Below are 19,640 nucleotides of genomic sequence, written 5' to 3' on the forward strand. Positions count from 1 at the left end.
CAGGACCTAGAGGCTTATTTTAAACATATTGCTGCATATCTTCAGAACTTTCTCACAGATACCCAAAGTTTTATTTTTTTAAATAATTTCCAGAACCAATGAGATAAATATTTCCAGTGCCAGTGGGTAAAGGTACTTGCTGCAAAGCCTGATGACACAAGGGACCCTTATGATGGAAGGAGAAAACTCTTACAAGTTTTCCTGTTCTACCACATGTGCCCTATCATGTGCATGCCCACACACATTGTTACACTTGTTCTTATTGATCCCTCATGCTGCTGCACCCAGTCATCTTTAGCTAAGATGAAGTCATACATAGAGAATAAAAGTACATACCTTTAATCCTAGGACTTGGAAGGCAAAGACAGGTGGATTTCTGTGACTCTGAGGCCAGCCAGAGGTACATAATGAAATACTGTCTCAAAAAGAAAATAAAGTGGTTTCTTTCTCACATACCCTTTGTTATTTGTGCAGGTATATGTGTTTAAACATCAAGCAAGAGAAAGCATGCTGTTTTGCAAGATGGCACAGAAAACTCAACTCTTGTTTTGAGCAAAGCTTTTCAGCCATATACTAGGAATATTATATTCTAAGTAACAGTGGTTGAGAGCCATGGAGAAGGGCTGGAGAGATGGCTCAGCCACTGAAGGCTAGTCTCCCAACCAAAACTATGAGAACCATGGAAAGGAAGTGCTTTATTATACAACTTAATTCCACAGAGGGAAAAATGTTTTATTAATGTCTGGCTTCTAGAAAAAAACCAACATTAGAAACATAGTTCCAGAATGTAACTATCTTTAATGGCACAGAGAGGACATGAGCAATGGTGTCCTCACACAAGAGGAAATCAGAAGTAATTCCTCCATGATAGTTAAGGTAATCCACAGACCAACTGAAGACAGTGATACCATGATTAGATTAGGAAACGCTGGGGATGATGAGCTGTCATTTCCAATATGAAAGGCATTTTCATCACAGACCCTTTGGGTTTGCATTTTAAAATGGGAAAATCTTTTATATAGATAGAACTCTGAAAAACTTCTAATGCTTCAGTAAAGGTAACAGAAAATGGCTGGCTGCTTGACGGAGTTGACTTCTGTGTGCGCTAACCAAACTAAAGCATGTTCCCATATGAAAAAGGATGTAAAGTATATAGAAGCAGCCGCCACCTGCCAGAAAGAGAACATCAGGACATAGTATGATTAATAACTGTACAGCTCATCTAATCTCACTGTGTTTTATCTATTGTGGCAGCATTCCTGGAGCTCATCAGTGATCTCTGATTTCTTGTCTCCTGTAGAGTGATGGCGTGCAACAGACAACCTACCTCGCCCAGCGGTACTGCCATGAAGCAGTGAGGGAGATCAGGAAACTTAGACCATCCACAGAAAGGGATGCCCTCATCCAGCTTTCAGAAAGTGTGCTCACAAGAGATAAATGACAAACTTTTCTGTTCTTCCCGGCAGCTATTTTACCAGAGTGTGCCTAATGAATTTTGTGAAACACTATTTGCTCCACGTGCAGATAACCAAAAATCACTTTAGGAAATAATTTCAACCTTATTGATGGGCAATTTTTTTTTATTGGCAAAGTTTTTCAGAAAACTTTTTAAATGTAATTAAACCAGTGTCACTATAGTCTTATAAAGTCTAATCGAGGTATCCTGATGGTTATGTGTGGCACTGTTTACACTGTTAATGCCCACATGGAAAGCCATTACACAAATAAATAATCAAGGTTAAAATTCAAGTGGTTTGTCTTTGTTTCATAAGATTAAAGGTCAGAGGATTTTGAAGTCTGTACTTAAATTTAAATCCACATTAGTTATGTTTTAACAATATACAACTTTTTTCATAGAGGAACATAGTTTATTATAAAAGACTGTAGATAAAATTTAGACAACAGGTTATTTACAAATTAAGAAAACATTCTGCTTCAAAAAGAAAAGGCATAATATAGCTATCTGATCACTAATGACATACTTTAAAAATAACAAAGGTAAATAAAATATATATGAAATAGTTGATGATTTGGTAGAAACAATGGTCTTTAATTTTCAGAAATATTTTGTACTGCTCTCATCATTTACTATGCTGTCATAAGTCTGTAATCCTCAATACATAGAAACCCACACTTGTGTGATCTACTGTAATATCCTAAGCAGTACAGAATTATATACAAGAGAAATACCCCTACTATCCCTCTCACCCTCCCTTAAATCAAGGAGACACACAAAGTGCATTTCAGTTCCAATACAAACCTGCCTGTTACCTGTTTACAGAGTAATACATGGCCTACTTTCTTTTCCAATTGTATGTTGCTATTGCCGTGTAATGGGCTACATATGCCTATCCACAAATTAATTGCATTCGCTTTTACAATACATAAGAGATTTTCCTTTTATTGAACCAGTGTAAATTCATTTTAATCAAAACCACAGGAATAGTGTAGCATCCCTTTGGATTTTTACCTACAGAATGATGTGTTAACTTTGACAAAATGTTTTAGCTCCAAAATCTGCAAAATTCTGTCACATCATGCTGTTCGGACACATGTTTCCAAGCTAATACACTGAGAAAATAGGACCATAATTCTGCAATAAACCTTTTGTGTTGGGATTATGTGTGCATGCATACGCACGAGCACACATGTTTAAAGCAAACCAGTAAAGGAGGACAAAATCCTTTGGTTCACTTATGTATTTATGAGTGTAAAAATTTATAATGCAAATTTCACTCATTAAAAAACTTAGATACAAATTACAACATTACAGATAATCTTTCATTTCACATGAAGAACTTAGAGACTCAAATATGAGTACTCCACATAAATGTTACACAAATTGGAAGCATCTTGAATTGTTAAGTATCTTTCAATACATAAAATTTTATGCATGCTTTAAACACAGTATTCTTAAAAAATGAGAATTTAAATCAAAAGTATGACCAGCACCAGCATTTAAGTTTTCTGATTTTCCTATTAGTCTTGACATAATGTTAGTGACCATGCTGCACTGAAACATGAAATGGTGCATTCTGAACCATGATTTGTTAAACATGATAACCCACATCCCCAGAATGTTTAGGCTGGTCATAAAGTTATCAAGGTGTGAGCACATATGCATAATCAATTACAGGCAGTCTCTGGTATAAACTGCTGTTCAGCAATATGTGAACTGCCTCTAAAATGTATGCTTACAGGTAGACATCCAAATATACCAATAAAACATTGTCCTGAAAATATGGGCACATTTTAAACATTAAGACAATTCTGTTAACCATATAGTCCCACAGTATGACAGAGTAATAACCTACATGAGAAGAAAAAAAGAAAAAAGAAAAGAAAAACCTAATCAGTATAGTGCATGATCGATTCCACATAGTTCCCAGGAAAGAGTCCAGTCACTCGATTGCAAACTCCTTCAAACCAACCATCATCGTTCTTCTTTATGACATAGATGATTGCGCCCTCTTTAAAGGACAGCTCGTCATCCTTGTCCTTTGTGTAATCATATATTGCAACAACTGTGGAGAAAACAAAGGACGAAATGAGAGTGCTGTCTCCAACAGTTCCTTCAGTTTTTAAACGTAATACAAATCTGTGTAGTACAGGAAAACCAAGTACATGACAGAGAGAACTGACTGTTAGTTGTCTTCTGACCCTCACACACAGACTGTGCCATGTGCCCCTTCCCAATAAAATAAATGAAGTCACAATTTTAAAATCTTGGAATTTGGGTGGGTTAGTTTTGCTTTTCTGAGATAAGACTTCACTATTTAGCTTAGGCTGGTCTCACTGCCTCAATATCCCAAGACCTAGGATTAGAGGCCTACACTCCCATAGATCCACGCGTTGAATTTAGGATTTATTTCTATTCATTCAGACAAATACCCATGGAGTATCTAAGCAAAGTACCATACCTATTTTAACTATACCACACATTAATAAATCTTATTTGTGAGGTAAGTCTATTTATTCAAAATTCTACGCTAATTGATAGGGATACATTCAAGTTTAAAAAAAAAAAAGTCTCACTTTAAAGTTTAATTTTAAAAATGGAAAAGTAAGGGGAAAACCCAGAAAGTGTGATACAAGTTCAAAATACTCTTCCTTTCTAGTTAAAGTATCCTTTCCAGATGTTATAGAAAGGTCAAACAACTTATACACTGCTTTCTGAACTATTGTTTTGTGAATTTAAATATTTCCTTAAATCCATTTTATAACATAATTATAAAATTACATGTAATTTTCTACTATATATGAATAGTAAATTTACTATTGTTTTGTGAATTTAAATATTTCCTTAAATCCATTTTATAACAATTCTAAAATTACATGTAATTTTCTACTATATATGAATAGTAAATTTATAACTTATGTGATTTTTTTTATTTACTTCATATATTCATAACAGTCTTTTTTCTTAAAAATAAGGAATTTTATGAGCATACATGATGCTTATATTTTTGCCCTTAAGAAACTCTAAATTAGTGAAATAGGGAAAGTACATTTTAAGTTAGGCAGTCTTTTCTCCTTACAAAATACTGTAGTGAGGAGATCCAACAAGCCCAGTTCCTTCCATTTTAGTTCTACAGCAAATCACAGTATGCTGATTATGATCTCAATAGTACATCAAGGCTTAAAAATACAACACTATCAAAAGTATCTCTGGCTAAATAACAAGCTAAAAGGATCGAGTGATTTGCAAGGGGTTAACAATTACTAATTAAGAAAACCTCTTCACATAGTCTTTGGTAATCCTCTTGTATCTAGAGTCACAGGAGGTGAGACTCAGTGCTACAGACTGACTTTAAACTGGCTGACAAATGCCTGAAACGGTCAAGTCTGAACAAAACGATAACCACTTCGTGCTCTTAGATCCTCCTATGCAAATGGCTCAGAAAGGTAATGAACCACAGTTTTCAAGGTTTCCTCTGTAACAGTCTTATCTCAATGTATATACTTCCTCACGATTTCTCTTAGCGCTATTTAACCACTAATGATAATCTGATGTTGATTCTATTCTCCTGGATCTAATCAAGATCTCCTATATGTAGTACTGTAAGGCTATCTGGAATTTAAATCTTTTAGTTTAATGCAGAGAATAGGATTACATCAAAATACATTAGGTTAAATTTGAGTTAGCAATAAGAACAAGAAGTCATGTCATAAATTGTTGGTCCAAATTAAACAAGTTTCACAAAAGTGGCTATTACAACTTTAAATATATGTGTACTTGCTATCCTATGTTAATTTGTACACGTTAGAACATATCTGGGAAGAGAGACTCTTAACTGAGAAAATGTCTCCATAAGTCTGTGGTGCATTTTCTTGACTGGTGATTGATGTTGGGTGACCAGAGCCCATGGTGGGCAGTGCCACTCCTGGGCAGGAGGTCCTGGATGCAATAAGCAAGTAGGCTAACCAAACTAGAAGTAAGCCAGGAACCACTCCTCCATGACTTCCAGGTTTCGGCCAAACCCTTTCTTCTCCAAGCTGATTTCAATCATGCTGTTTTACCACAACAACATAAATCCTAACTATGACAATAATCCTACTAAATCTTTTCCTTGCCCATGGCAGAAGGATGAGATAATCATTATGCAGATGAGGCTGTTGTCAAATTTATAATGATCCCCCTGCCTCTGCTTCCTGGGTGCTGTGGTTCAGGTATATGCAATCATGCCTAGCTTAAGTCACTAAATGTTACTTTGATTTACAATAGAAGTCAACAATAATAGTCCACTGGCAAGTCTAACCCATCACACCATTTTTTTAGATTTAAATATTATTTTCTGTGTGAGTGATTTTGTTTGCATATCTGAATGTGTACTACATGTGTGCCTGGTGCCAGGAGTCAGAAGGCATCAAATCTCCTGGAACTGGAGTTATAGATGGGTGTAAGCCACCATGTGAGTGCTGGGAACTGAACCTGGGTCTCATCTACAAGAGCAAGAAATGCTCCAAACTCTTAAGTCATCTCTCTAGCGTCCCACTGCCAATTTTTGCAAGTAAAGTTTTACTGAACACACCTATATCTACTCACATACATATTAACACCCAACTTTGAACTACATTTCCTCACATATATAATAACTCCTGACTTTGAGCTGCAAAACAGTTGAATCAATATAGCCAACAAAATCTAAGCTACACCTGGCCTTGAATAAAAAGGGGGGGGGGAACAGAAAGGAGAAAGGACAAGGGAAAAAGTGGGGACAGAGGGAAATGCTTAAAGTCATTTAGCTCAGTTTTGTGCCTTAACTGATCTACAAAACACAGTCAAGTCAATCTGAAGTCAGAAGCATACATCTAACAGTCCCAGTGGCCCAGAATGACCAGCTCAACTACCCACTATGGGCCTGGGGATGGCCCACACTAGCATCTACCCTAACCTCTAGGACCTGCTGGAGCTCATGAAGGGACTGATCCTGTGGAACGATAACCCCAGCATCTCCAAGACTTTGGGGCAGCCTTGGGATATCCCAGAGATGTTTCAGTGAGGATCCAGTGATGACGGTGTACCAGGAGCAGTGAGCCAGACCAGTGACTCCCTGCAATGAACATTTACAAGTAAAGTTATTTGGTCAAAAGGGTACACTGTGGTTCCAATGCCACCAAAACAAATGAAGAGGTGTTGGAGAGGCAGGAAAGATGGAAGATCGAAGAGGTTGCTTTTGTTGTTCTATTTTTTCTTTTGCTTTTGTTTGCTTGCTTGTTTTGTTGTTTTTTAATTTTAGTTTGGACGGCTGCTTCAGGGTGAGAGGGAAGAATATGAAGGGACTGGGAGGTGAGCGGAACTGGTTGCATGATGTGAAATTTCCAAAGATTCAATAAAGAAATTTTTTTAAAAAAAAAAAGAAATCTAAGAATTTAAATTGAAAACATAAAGAATCCTTTGCATACTGCTGAAGAACACAAGGCATATGCAGCGCCGTCTTAACTGGTAAGACAGATAAAAAATGCTGGTTTTTTTTCACAGCAATAAACTCTTTAATTGCATTATTGACTTCAAATCAGTCCACAGTAGCAGTACCTCACCTTTCTCAATATAGTTCTTGGGAGCCCATGCAGGATCCCCATCTGCATAGGGGTCACTGTACTGAACTACCGCAGCTTCCTCGTCTTCATAGTCCACCGGAGGAGGTGGTGGAGGAGGTGGAGAGTCATCAAACATGGGAATGTCATCCGGCGGAGGCGGGGGTGGTGGAGTTGGGCTATCAGCAACTAAAAGGAGTCAAGCAAGTAATTAATCTAAGTGAAAAAAAAATTAATGAACAGAATTTTAACAAAAGTCTAACTCAGACAGCATGCACTATATAAAACATGCAGTGATTAGAAATAAAAGCTTGGTGTGTTAAAGTTCATACTGCTTTTAAGCACAATTTTGCAATAATAAAATGAGCTAAATTAAACATAAAAAGGACTCCAAATTAATGAATGCAAGAGGTTAGGATACAGTATCCTACTTTCATAAGAAATACAGGAGTAAAGAATTTTCCTTATCTTAAGACTCAGGTCAAAACATGTTCCACTAGGCTTAATAGCCTAATTGACCCTGTCATTTGGAATACTGCTAAATATCTTACATTAGAGGTTTGATCGTTTTTAACTACATAAAAATTAATATATAATTTACTACATATATTAATTTTTACTACATATATTATTTTTGGCTATTAATAGTACCCTAGAAACTACATCTCAAGTGAACATATTTTTTATTTAATTATTATTAATTTGCTTTAATAGAGAGAAAAGCCAAGTTTGTAGTATCAGGTTTGCATCTTCGTGTAAGGTTTTGTTTGTTTGTTTTATATTTAAATTATAACAAAAACAACAAAAAAATAATTTCCAACTAGAAAACTGCATTAAATATGCTTAAAGGAATGTTATATTCATAGTCAAAATTTAATGCAGAAAGAAAATTAAGATTCTGCATCATGACTAATAAAACAATCATGAGATGAGATCAGATCCTAAAGATCCAATTTTCTAACTTAGACACAATTCAGATTTAAACATAAAATGTTGAAGATGTAGTAATTTTAAAAGAAACAAAAATAAACAAAACAATAAAAATGAATCACACTTCAGATTCTAGATGGCTGCTAGGGTGTGTGTACGCATGCTTCAAAAAATCTAGGGTATTAACAGTGACGTGGGACTAGACAGTGTGGGACTAGAATTGCACTTATCTAGGGTATTAACAGTGACGTGGGACTAGACAGTGTGGGACTAGAATTGTACTTATCTATCGGGCCACCAATCTCCTAGTATTAGAAATTCAAAGCCAACACAACTAATGCTCAAACCTCTACTCCACAAATTCCTTTAAAAGTTTAGGAGAGGGGGGAAAAATCAGGCAAGGTGGTGCATGTCTTAATCCCAGCACTTGGGAAATAGAAACTGGTTGATCTCTGAGTGCAAGGCCAGCCTGGTCTACACAGCTAATTCTATGCCATCCATAGCTCTACAAATAGGCTCTTGATTTGTTTTATTTTGCTTTTAAAGAATGAATGAGAAAGAAGGGAGGAAGGAAAACATTATTATATAACTGGTGTATGTTTTAAAGGTTATTCTTCCTGACAGGGTATGTTGAAAATATCCCCAAGTTTTAAAGCATGCAAAGAACAGCCCTACTTCATTACTAGTTAAATTCTGTGATTTCTACTTTTATTCTTGAAACGAAGAAGATAATAAAAAAAAAATCTATTCTATGTGATGATGCTCACTGAGAGCAATCTACCAAGTCTACAGCTGGGCTGCTGTCCACCACATGCATGATTCTGCCTGTACCTACATCCTCCATAAAGCTTTCTGGTGTAGAGGAAGAGAAGAGGTATGCACCCATCCTGACATCAAATAACCGCAGCACATACCTTCATTTGGCTTCATGTATGCACTGTATGTGTTGGGTTCCCTAACTGCTGTCACTCTTACTTGTACAAGCACTAGTTGAAGATTACCACTCAGCTGTCATTAAGTATATATTGACTTATCTTTAACTTTATGGAAAAGTCTGGGCAGTTCAACTTTCTGCCCTAATGCTTGACCTACCACTATTCATATTTGCTCTAAAAGGCTTTCTGATGTTAATAATGAAAGGCATTAGTCATTAGGGGTTCATATCTTATGCCAGATTAGATTAAGCACTACATGCCTTTACTGTCACTTCCTCTAAGCACCAGAGGTATTTCAAAAGCACATAAAATATGTGCATTTCACAGAATACTTAAAGTGCAGATACAAAATAGGAATAAATTTGGAATATCAGTGGTATGAGAATAATGACTCAACATCATGTGTTTATTAAAAAGAACAAAAATAGCTGTGAATCTGTTTGGCAATAATGCATATGAATACTGGATTTCTGTTCTTTTCAATTACCAATTAGTCAATGATCTCTAGACCCAAGAAGCACAATGGCTACTAAAATTATTTCCTAGCAATTCTTCATAATGAAGCAATGTAAAAAGATCATCTGACACTTTCACTCTCTGACGGATTTAGTTTCTACGATCACTGGGCATGATGAACACACCTGCCGTCACATTACTTAGGAGTCGAGGAAGAAGGACTCTACTGCAAGGCCAGCCTGAACGACACATTCCAGAACCCAGCAAACAAGAATGCAATTCATTGTTAAAACAACTGACCTGGCATGGACAAGACCCTGGATACAACTGCCAAGAGCATAAAAAGTGGGGAAAGGAGCAGCAGTGACTAGTAAGTTACCCTTACCACTTATTTTTTTTTAAACACCTAGATTCATTTAATTTTAAATATCTGAACACACGGCTTTCAAAGTGAAGTTAGTAAGAAGGCACTCAGAAATTTCAAAATTCTAAATTTACATTTTCAATAAGCCCCTTATATGTCACATGAAGGAAGAGACTTTGACTTAAACTGTTTGTATCCTTCCCAGAGCCTAGCATGTAACACTGAATAAAGATGGTGGAAGGGAGTGAATGAGAGAAGCGAATTAAGAGTCAGCAAAAGCTGACACAGAATTTGCAACAAATGTACTTTCCTGAGAGATGAGCTGCTCAAGTAGGTTGCTCACTACTCAAACAATCCTGAAATTTATTTTTAGGCAGATCCCAAATAAAGTAAATTAGATCTAAATACTATCTTAATTTCAATGTTTGACACTGAATAATTCAGCAACTGTACTTTCCATTTGCCACACGAAATTCACTCTGGGCATGCAGAATTTTTTGTAACCTCAAAGGTAATGAGCAATGATACAGTCTACCTAGATTAATATACACGCTATAAATATCTAATGAAAGTTATTGAACCTAATCTTCACTAAGATAACACTTTAAGAAAGCAGACAGGTTTCTATTTGGCACACGAGCTCACAGGCCAGCACAGGTCACTGTTGGCCAGGGCATGAGGCAGACTCCACCATCCTTGTCAGTCCCTCAGACAGACAACATGCATAGGACTCACTTATTCTTGGAGGTTAGTTTTTCAAAATAATTTTTTATATGAGTGTTTTGACTACCATGTACGTATGTGCATCACACGAGCGCAGAGCCCACAACATCAGGTCCTCCAGAAGTGGAGTGAGACTGTTGTAAGCTGCTATGTGGGTGCTGGGAACTGAACCCAGGGCCTCTGCGAGAGCAACAAGTGCTCTTAACCACTGAGCCATCTTTCTAGATTCCAAGACTCATTCTTAATAATGAAGCTTCATAAAGATCAGAATCTATAATCATTCTCTATTTTTTTTCACATTTGTTTTGTGTATGTCTGGAAATCAGAGAGCTTAGAGAAGTAGGTTCTCTCCTTCCACCATGTGGGTTCTGTAGATTAAATTCAGATCACCAAGCTTGATGACAAGGGCCTTTACCTACTGAACCACTAGTCCCTTTCTAAAATACTGTGCTACTATGGGAGGAGGTATAGGCCCTGTCTCAATTTTCTGATACATGTACAGTATAATTATATCTTGACAATTCTGTTAGGAGTACAGATGTTGTTGTTTTGGCTTCTTTATTTTTTTTAAGACAGGGTCTTACTATATAACCCACAGTATACTCCAACACATGAAGATCTCCTACCTCAGCCTCCTAAGGGTTTAGGATTACAGGCATGCACCACCATATCCAGCTGCAAAAGGTTTTCTAATTCTCCAAGTAACTATTAGGGATTTGCAGTCCTGTATTTCAATACTCTTTGCTTGAAAATATGCAAATAATGGATCTTATGTCTTAGCTCACTTTCAAATTGATATGGGTCAGTAACCATGCACACAAGAGGAAAGAATGGAAGCCCGTGCTCTTCAGTGTCAGCACCGCACATCTGTACCTATTCTTCAAGGTAAGATTAGCTTCTCAGGGAGAAAGAAAAAGGTGACCATCAGCCATGCATGCTAGAGAAGACAGCCTCTAATCTGACAGCTGTGTTTCCAGACTTACTGTTTTCCTGCACCCTGGCCACGAAGCCTGTGAGAGGTATCTGTGGAGTCAACTGAGGCATAGGGGGAGGAGGTGGGGCAATAGAAACTGGCAGCAAGACACAGTATGGGGAATAAAACAGATATAGAAAGAAAAGAAAACAAACAAAAAGCAGAAGTCAGTTACAAGGACCACAAACACAAATAAGTATGCCAAGAACAGTCTGCAAATGAAAACAAACAAAACAAAAACAAACAAACAAACCCTGCTCCCTTCTTCAAGTTTTCCCCACAGAATCTGGAGCTAAGCTGCGCTCACTCACGGGGTAAGAGCATACAGTAACAAATGCACTTATTTTAACCTAGCATTACATTATCGGGGAACTTTTTAATTTACTACATAACATTTATTTTAGCACGTTTTTCAAATTTTAAAGAAACACTTCTAAAATATGTCACAATTAAATACCTACAACGCTTTCCAGAAATCTGTTTTTGCTGTAACTCTATATACTAACAGATTTGTCTAGCTTTAACGTAATGTTGCAAATCTTAAACCAAATTAAGGCATAACAGCGGTTGGTTACCTGTACATCGATAAATCAATCTATCAGTCACAAGTTCCCTTTAAAGAAGATTCTTACATATCTAAATTTACACACCTCTATGAGAAAACAAAATAAGATTTGTGTTACTTTTTAAGTTGGCAGCTTTATTTGTAAGAAATCAGCCCTAAACTGATTCCATGTACCTTATGATTGACTATTCAGCTTCTCAGGGGAAGTTAACAAACATCTTTTTTATGGATACTGAAAAAGGAAACTTAATCTCTCTCTAATCAGTCAAAATGTACAATTATTTGCATTATATTCATTTCAAATGAGACCCTGGCTGGTTGGAAACGCGTTACCTTTGTCAGGAGATACTTTATAGGAAATTGGTATTAAATGTCATTTGGCTAACAAATGTGTGAAAGAGTGACTCTTTGTCTCATTTTAACAAGACAGCAACTGCTAAAGAGGACTCAGAAAGTCAACTGGTTTAAATGGAAAGAGCTGCCTTAGCAGTGGCCACCAACAAGTGATGTTACATTAACCAAGGAAAAGAACTTTATTGGTTTCCAAGAGCATTTTATCAAAATAATTTTCATCTAATGCACGATATAAATTTTTTGATAAGCATAAAAATGTGAGAGGTTCCAAGTTCAAAATTAGTACAATATGTGCAAAAGGTCATACAAATTTAAAAACAGCATTCAGCTCTTTATCAGAAACTAGTCTTTCATTGTTACAGAAAAGAATCCTTAAAGGGTTAAAGGGTACTGATTTTAAAACAAACAGAAACAACTAAAAGTCTCCCCTTAGCCAAATAATTTTGAGTGGCTAGGCATGCTTGTTAGTAGTGGGAGAAGAAAGACGAGATGTGCTCTGAAAATGCTTGTCACCAGCACATCTACACAGAAGTGTGCACATCACAACACTAACACAGCCACACGCCAGGAAAACTACACCAGCAGTTCATACTGAAGGACAGCTGGATGAGACAAAACACACTTAACCTGAAGCTAAGTTTGCCTTCCAGTTTCAAAAAGAACACAGAGTTCAGTCCCACAAACAAGTTCAGCTAGACAAGTGTGGACTGATAAAATAAAACCCTATTGCAGAGCAAATTAAGAGACAAGTGTGCGTGTGTGGGAAGATAAAGAACATAAAGACGGCGTCTAAAAAAGCAGAACATGGATACAAGTTCATGAAACTAGTGGGATGAACAACTAATTCATCATGATGGCGCACACCTTTAATCCCAGGCATCAGGGAACAAAGGCGGGTCAGCCTGTTCTACACAGTGAGTTCTCAGACAGTCTGTCTCAAAAACAAACAAATAAAAAAAAAACACCTACTGAGATAAATGATTGATTTGTTATCTATTTAGACACTAAGCTACCATTCAAAACCCAGTAAACTAACTATCAGCTAAGAGTTTAATATCTCTTAGTAGCCTGAATAAAAATTCTAGTCTGGAAAAAGGCTGTAAAAACCTGGGGTACTCTTTGGATATAGGCATTTGTGACAAAGTACCTTTCGATTTGCTGTAACCAATCACTCTGAAACTCAAAAATTTTAACAAAAAAAATGGACAGTGTCCACTTAAGATAAACATGGTGGTGCTTGCCTGTCATCCTAACAAATAGGAGGGGCTTGCTCTAAGTTCAAGGCCAGTAAGAGAGTTAAGCAGCACCAGGCCAGCTAGGACTACAAAGCAGTGCCTTGTCAAAAATAAACAATAAGTGAATGAATGCATAAACACACACACACCACAAATATAAATAAAGAACCAAGAAAACCCCCATGTAAATGCAGAGTGATCGTCATTCTTTTTATAGAACATTCTGTTCTAAATTCTAAAGTGGAAAAAAGCTGCCATAGAAAAACCTGTCAGTCCATACCCACCATCTTCATGACAAAAATGAATATTGGACAACATACTTATTTCAAATTGTTTCCTTTTTGGATTTAGCATTTTCACATGGAAAGTGAACTCAATAACTATCCTCAGATATTCAAACATTTTCTTTCAAATTCTATGTCTATTTTCTAACCCTGTAAGATTTTAAACACTGGCTGTAATTAGTATTGGGATGTGCAATTTGAAGTGAACAGAAGAAAATCAAAAGAAAATCCTTGCCACCCATTTGAATTATTCAGAAGGAGAAAGTAAGCAGGCATTGTAAATGTTTTCAATTGAAAGCATTTCAGAAAAAGCCCACAACCTTAGAAGTGATAGTCAGCAATTTCCTTTTATTATTGTTTTTAAAAATAATCTTTGACTACGTTGGTGTCTTTATATCACTACTGAACCATCAAAATCATGCCCATAAAATTTCAGACTGTTTTGCTCTCTAGTTCAAATTATATTGTAATAATACTAATAGCACATTAAAGCATTGGTGAATTTGGCTAGATTAAATATATTCAAGCGAACCTTGGAGAATAAGTGACTAGCAGCCGCTTTTAAGATGGTTATTCAAGAATTAGCATTCAAAAGCAAAAATAAACATGAAACAGCATGGCTTAAATTGTTGTCTATCACAGTTAAGAATTCCAGTTCAAATAACCTCCTTCAAAAGGAGCTGTACTATTGCTGTATGCCTGCAAAACACAAGCTTACTTGAATTTTGAGAATAAAGTGGCCCTCCATTAACATGAGGCTGAGCAGAGAATTGGGCAGTCACAGAGGGAGTTCGTCTATATCCACCAGAAGATGTCGAAGAAGTGGTAGAGTTGTGCCGAGAAATCTGCCTGGTCATTGTGCCATACTGCGACCCAGGAGCTGAGCCAGGGGCTGCTGAAAAGCATTAGTTAAAGGCAACCAACAAAGCATTATAAACACCCAAAGTAGCAGAACAAAGGGGCAGGATGGGGGTTCTTATTACCTTATAAGGCCCACAGCACAAAATAAAAGAAAAAGGAAGCTGAAAATCAAATTAGCTCTACTTCCAAGTGTATAAACAAGGGGAACAGCCAGTGTGAAGGAAGAGTTACAAAAGTGAACATGGAGCATTATGACTTAACCCTTTGCAATAAGCACAATCCCAAATGCTGTTTCTTTCGCTAATACTCCATGTAATCTGCACGTGCATTTCAGAGTGCTCCCGAAACAGTGACAACTGTTTACACTACTTACATTATACTGGTATAATGAGTAACCTAGAGATAACTTTAAACATAATAAAGCATAGATGTGTAAGTTGGCTGAAGGTACCATGCCATTTTTTTATAAGGAACTTAAAATAACTAAGGATTTTTTTATCTACAGAAGGTGGGAGTATTCAAGAATCAATCGTCCAAGGAAACAAAGAACGACTATATAGAGTTTTATATGTAAACTTTCTCTAACAAAATGAGTACCACAGATAGTCTGAGATAAAAGTTGTTAGTTATGGGTCCTTCATAACTGCTTCAGAAACGACCTCTTTTCCATAGCCACAGTTTCAGAATTTGATTCAAAATTCTATCTGGCTAAATAACCCAAGTTAAGTAATAAAATTTAAACTGTCAGTTAAGGATATTTTACTGATTTTTATAATATCTGCTAATAATTACTGTTACTAAATATTTACATTGGTGCTATTCTTAGCACTACTAAAAAATATTACTCCTATGAATGAACACTGCTAAAAATAGTTCCTGAATTTCCCTAGGACAACTGTTCTTAAGCTTCAGTGCTGATGAAAATCTCCCCTTGAAAGGCTTGTTGTAATGTAGATTTCTGGGTCCCATCTCCAGAGTTTTTAACTAAGTAGGTCTAGAATAGGTTCTACGAACTGAAATTTATACCTAATTCCTCCCTGTCGATACTGACTGGTCCTGCTGCTCTCAAAGTCAATGCTCTGAATAAATGGTTTACAAATGTTTTTGCCTTTGAATCCACACTTAAAATTGGAGGACCCCAAAAAGCTGTCCTTGGAGTGGCTTACAGCTATAAAATGACTGTATTCGAATCCAAAGTGACACAGCTGTGAGATGCATTAATACACAAGTTCACAGCGCATAGTTGTCAAGCGACGACTGCATGGAGCCTCTAGAATAAAATCTCTAACAGAACAAAAAATATGAACAATGAATAAAGCTTTGACCACAAAAATCTATGGAGAAATCTTTTTGAGAACTAGTATTTTGAGAACAGGTATTCTGAAGTTAATATCTAGAACTGAACTGAGAAATTGGAGTAGGTGTCGGCTTCATCTGTCTAGGTAACAAGAGTCTATAAAGTGCGCACATCAACAAATTCCACCAGAAATGTCCGGATCTCCATCAGGACTGGCACACAGAGACACCTACACTGTTACTATCCAGTGATCACAAAAAGGGCATCTCATGTGGCTCCAATGACCGTTTTCCAGGTATTACATATGCTGAGAGTATGTTGTTTTCACAAAGAGTCTTTCAGTGCTGTTGCCAGCCACATGTTTGTATTATCTCCTTCCCTCTCTACCTCTATGCTTTATCCTCAGTCTATGTAAATGTTGTCAGTTTATTTAACCTACATGGAAATCCAGTTCTCATAGAAGACACCTCATTATTCTTACCCATATTACTGCATACTTCTAAATTGAATGTTGCTGTGGAATATTAGCTTAATATGTGTTATATTTGTTTATGCTGTGGAATATTTGTTTAATGATGTAAAGATGTGTTGCATTCTTTTATGTGCATTTAACTCTATAAAGTTGTCTTGCTTTGCCAGCCAAAAACACCTAACTGGCCAATAGCTGGGCAGGAGAGACAATCAGGAGCGGCAGACAGAATAAATGGAAGAAAAAAGAATGGGGGAGCAAGAGAAGGAGAGGACACCAAGGGGCAAGCCTCCCAACCACACAGCCAGCTACAGAGTAAGTAAAGAAAGCTATACAGAATAAACAAGTTAAACGCCCAGAGGCAAAGGTAGATGGGATAATTAAAGTTAAGACAAGCTGGCTAAGTAAGTCAAGCAAAAGCCAGCATTCACAAGTAAGTAAAAGTCTTCGTGTATTTATTTGGGAGTTGGGTGGCAGGCCCCCAAGGAGTCAAAGAATAAAGGGTTTAAAAAAACAAAAACAAACAAACAAAAAAAAAAACCTCTACAGAATGTAGAATTCTTTATAACTCAGTCTAATCCTTCCCAACTAGAAAACAATTTGAATGCATATTATTAAGAAAGTTATTTCTTAACATCCTCAGCTATCTTAAAACCTAGGCTGCATCAAACTTTTCCAAAGTATGAGCCAAAAGCCAGCTTCAGAGCACACCCCTGTATCACACACACTGTATTTTCCTTCCATGTTCCGCTTCCTGTCTCCACCTCTGCCCTGGGGCTCTGACTGCCTGAACACAAGATAGAGTTCCAAACAGGCAGCACGCAGTGAAAGGACATCAGAGACACTGTTAATTTAAAATCTTTTTTGAACAATAAGAGCTAGTTTCCCTCAATCTAAATAAATAAATAAAAAAGTCCATTAAGTTGGTTATAAACCACACACAGGACCATTCTGCAGGGTAGTGAAGAACAATGAAAATAGGTCTTTCACCAGAAGACATCACTATCATTCAGTTTGAAATTTTATTTTTTTTATCTATTTTATTTTTTTATTTTATTGTATTTTTTGGTTTTTTGAGACACGGTTTCTCTGTTGCTTTGAATCCTGTCTTGGAACTAGCTCTTGTAGACCAGGCTGGCCTCAAACTCACAGAGATCTACCTGCCTCTGTCTCCCAAGTGCTGGGATTAAAGGTGTGCGCCACCACGGCCTGGCTCAGATTTAATTTAATTCTTTAGTTTAGCATTATAATCTACAATCTAATAACTGTAAGAACCTGCAATCTTTGGCTATAGGAGCTTACTGAAACTGTACAAAGTGTAATTTAATGCTCCCGGATGCCTATGCAGTCTCCACCAACCACCCCCCACCAACCCCCCCGCCCCCCCCCCCCCCCAGTGCTCACTGGGAAAATCAGGACTTCACAGGGAATCAAGACAGAAATGTTTTCCAATAAAATAGTTTATGATTCAGGCCAGAGTATAAGAAAACAGAATTAAACTTTCTAAAATGACAGGAAAATGCAGCATACTACAAAGAAGACAAACAACAAAGAAACATCCAGATGCAGAGCACATTCGAATGGAAAGTGTTTTACTAAGTAGAAAGGCCTTTGAGTTCAGAAGTGCAAAAACTGCAAATGAACCTGTTTATACCCAGATCATTCTCCTTCAATGCTATATGAGAAGCTAAGAATATTTTCCTCTAATATTTTTTTCATTATGCTTATCTTTCAAATGTATGTTTTTGAATACTGTAAAGTCTTTCTTTCTGGACAGCCTGAACTACACAGAAACAACCTATCTCAAAAGTCTCCATTTCACTGACTAAATTCCAAAGGGTTAACTGAATGCTCTCCCAGAATATCTTACATTTATATACTTTCTAAAAAGGAAAAATAAATTTCCCTACTTTTAAATCTCATCTTATAGTCACTGCATCACACTAAAATAGGTGCTGAATCTCATCCATAAATAGGAAAGTCACAAATAAATTAGTTTAACAATACTGACCTTCTGAATGAAATATAATACAGATTTCCTTCTGATCAATCTATTCACAAAGATAAGCATTACTAAAAGCAAAACGGCCCCAAACTGACTTAAGACAGTATCACACACAAACAGCTGGTACAACCAACAACTTTGTGAAAATCAATCTAAAATATGTTATTCACCTTTATTATAGCTATAGCCACAATCTAATAAAGAATTGAGAGCACGAGGTAGCATACCTGGGCCGGCGGTGGGAGGTGAAGGCGTAGGCACAGCAATGGGAATGCCAATACTGCTGCTTCCACTGTTTTCCCGACTTCCACTTCCTCCACTGCTTCCACTGCAAAGGAGAGAAGCATTTGAAAAATCATATTTAAAGACTGATTTTCAAAAATTTAATCACAAACGGGGTTACTAAACATTAATTTTAGCTTGGTTATAATCCTTTATCCTAACACGTAAACCTGTTCTTGTGTCTCACTGTTCCTCTCAAACTCTGGAACCAATATATAGTAGCACTCAGATCCCTATGTGCCCTTTAACACGAGGAATCTGAAGGCAGAATCAGGCGGATCTTTGCAAGTTCAAGGCCAGAGAGGCTACATAATGAGACCTTGTCTTAATAAGGTAATATTAATCTTGAAGAAATGAATGAGCATTAATATCTCACAGTAGAGTATGTCACCAGGTGCCTATGTAAAGCCTGATGTGACCGACAATGTAGAACCTGCTATGGTGGCACACACAGCTTCGGCACTGGCTACGGCTACAGGCTCTAAGTCTGAAACCACCTGGAGAACTCAGTGAAGCTCTTGTTTCCCCTCCTTCTTCCTCAGCAAAGAACACTAACCATACCACCAAACCTAATAACAGAACATGAGAACACAGGCTCAAAACTCAGTGTGACAGATAATACAAAGGGGAACGCACAAGACACTGGGAATGAACTAAAGGGTGGAGGAGTAAAGTATCCCTTGTCTGACACAAAGAAAAGTGGAACAGGCATGGTGGGCACACCTGAGATCCCTGCACTCAGGAGACTGGTAAAGGAGTATCACAACTTCTAAAACATAAACAAGCTGGGCACACAGGTGCATGCCTTTAAATCCAGTACTGGGAAGGCAGAAGCAGGTGAATCTTTATGAGTTTGAGGCCAGGTTTAC

The 19,640-nt window shown here is 37.0% G+C and overlaps 2 protein-coding genes across 12 annotated transcripts in view; one reads left to right on the plus strand and one right to left on the minus strand.

Annotated features, from left to right (window-relative positions):
• Pdss1 (decaprenyl diphosphate synthase subunit 1) overlaps positions 1–1,749 on the plus strand; it is a 36,055-nt gene extending 34,306 nt beyond the window's left edge. The window contains exon 9 of one of the 2 annotated variants that reach the window (XM_075970657.1): positions 1,301–1,438. In XM_075970657.1, the coding sequence (XP_075826772.1) occupies positions 1,301–1,305 (5 nt within the window). In that variant the 3' untranslated portion in view covers positions 1,306–1,438. Of the gene's footprint in view, positions 1–1,300 lie in introns of both variants that reach the window. The other variant, XM_075970656.1, reaches the window with a different exon arrangement.
• The window catches only part of Abi1 (abl interactor 1), a 98,217-nt gene continuing 79,355 nt past the window's right edge, over positions 779–19,640 (minus strand). For 2 of the 10 annotated variants that reach the window (XM_075970646.1, XM_075970649.1), the window contains 5 exons: positions 18,717–18,817; positions 14,576–14,749; positions 11,430–11,516; positions 7,042–7,227; positions 779–3,524 (listed from right to left, as the gene is read on the minus strand). In XM_075970646.1, the coding sequence (XP_075826761.1) occupies positions 3,349–3,524; positions 7,042–7,227; positions 11,430–11,516; positions 14,576–14,749; positions 18,717–18,817 (724 nt within the window). In that variant the 3' untranslated portion in view covers positions 779–3,348. Of the gene's footprint in view, positions 3,525–7,041; positions 7,228–11,429; positions 11,517–14,575; positions 14,753–18,716; positions 18,818–19,640 lie in introns of all 10 variants that reach the window. The other 8 variants (XM_075970645.1, XM_075970647.1, XM_075970651.1 and 5 more) reach the window with 4 other exon arrangements.

Source organism: Microtus pennsylvanicus, chromosome 4 (genome assembly GCF_037038515.1).
Source record: "Microtus pennsylvanicus isolate mMicPen1 chromosome 4, mMicPen1.hap1, whole genome shotgun sequence".
Classification (NCBI taxonomy): Eukaryota; Metazoa; Chordata; class Mammalia; order Rodentia; family Cricetidae; genus Microtus; species Microtus pennsylvanicus.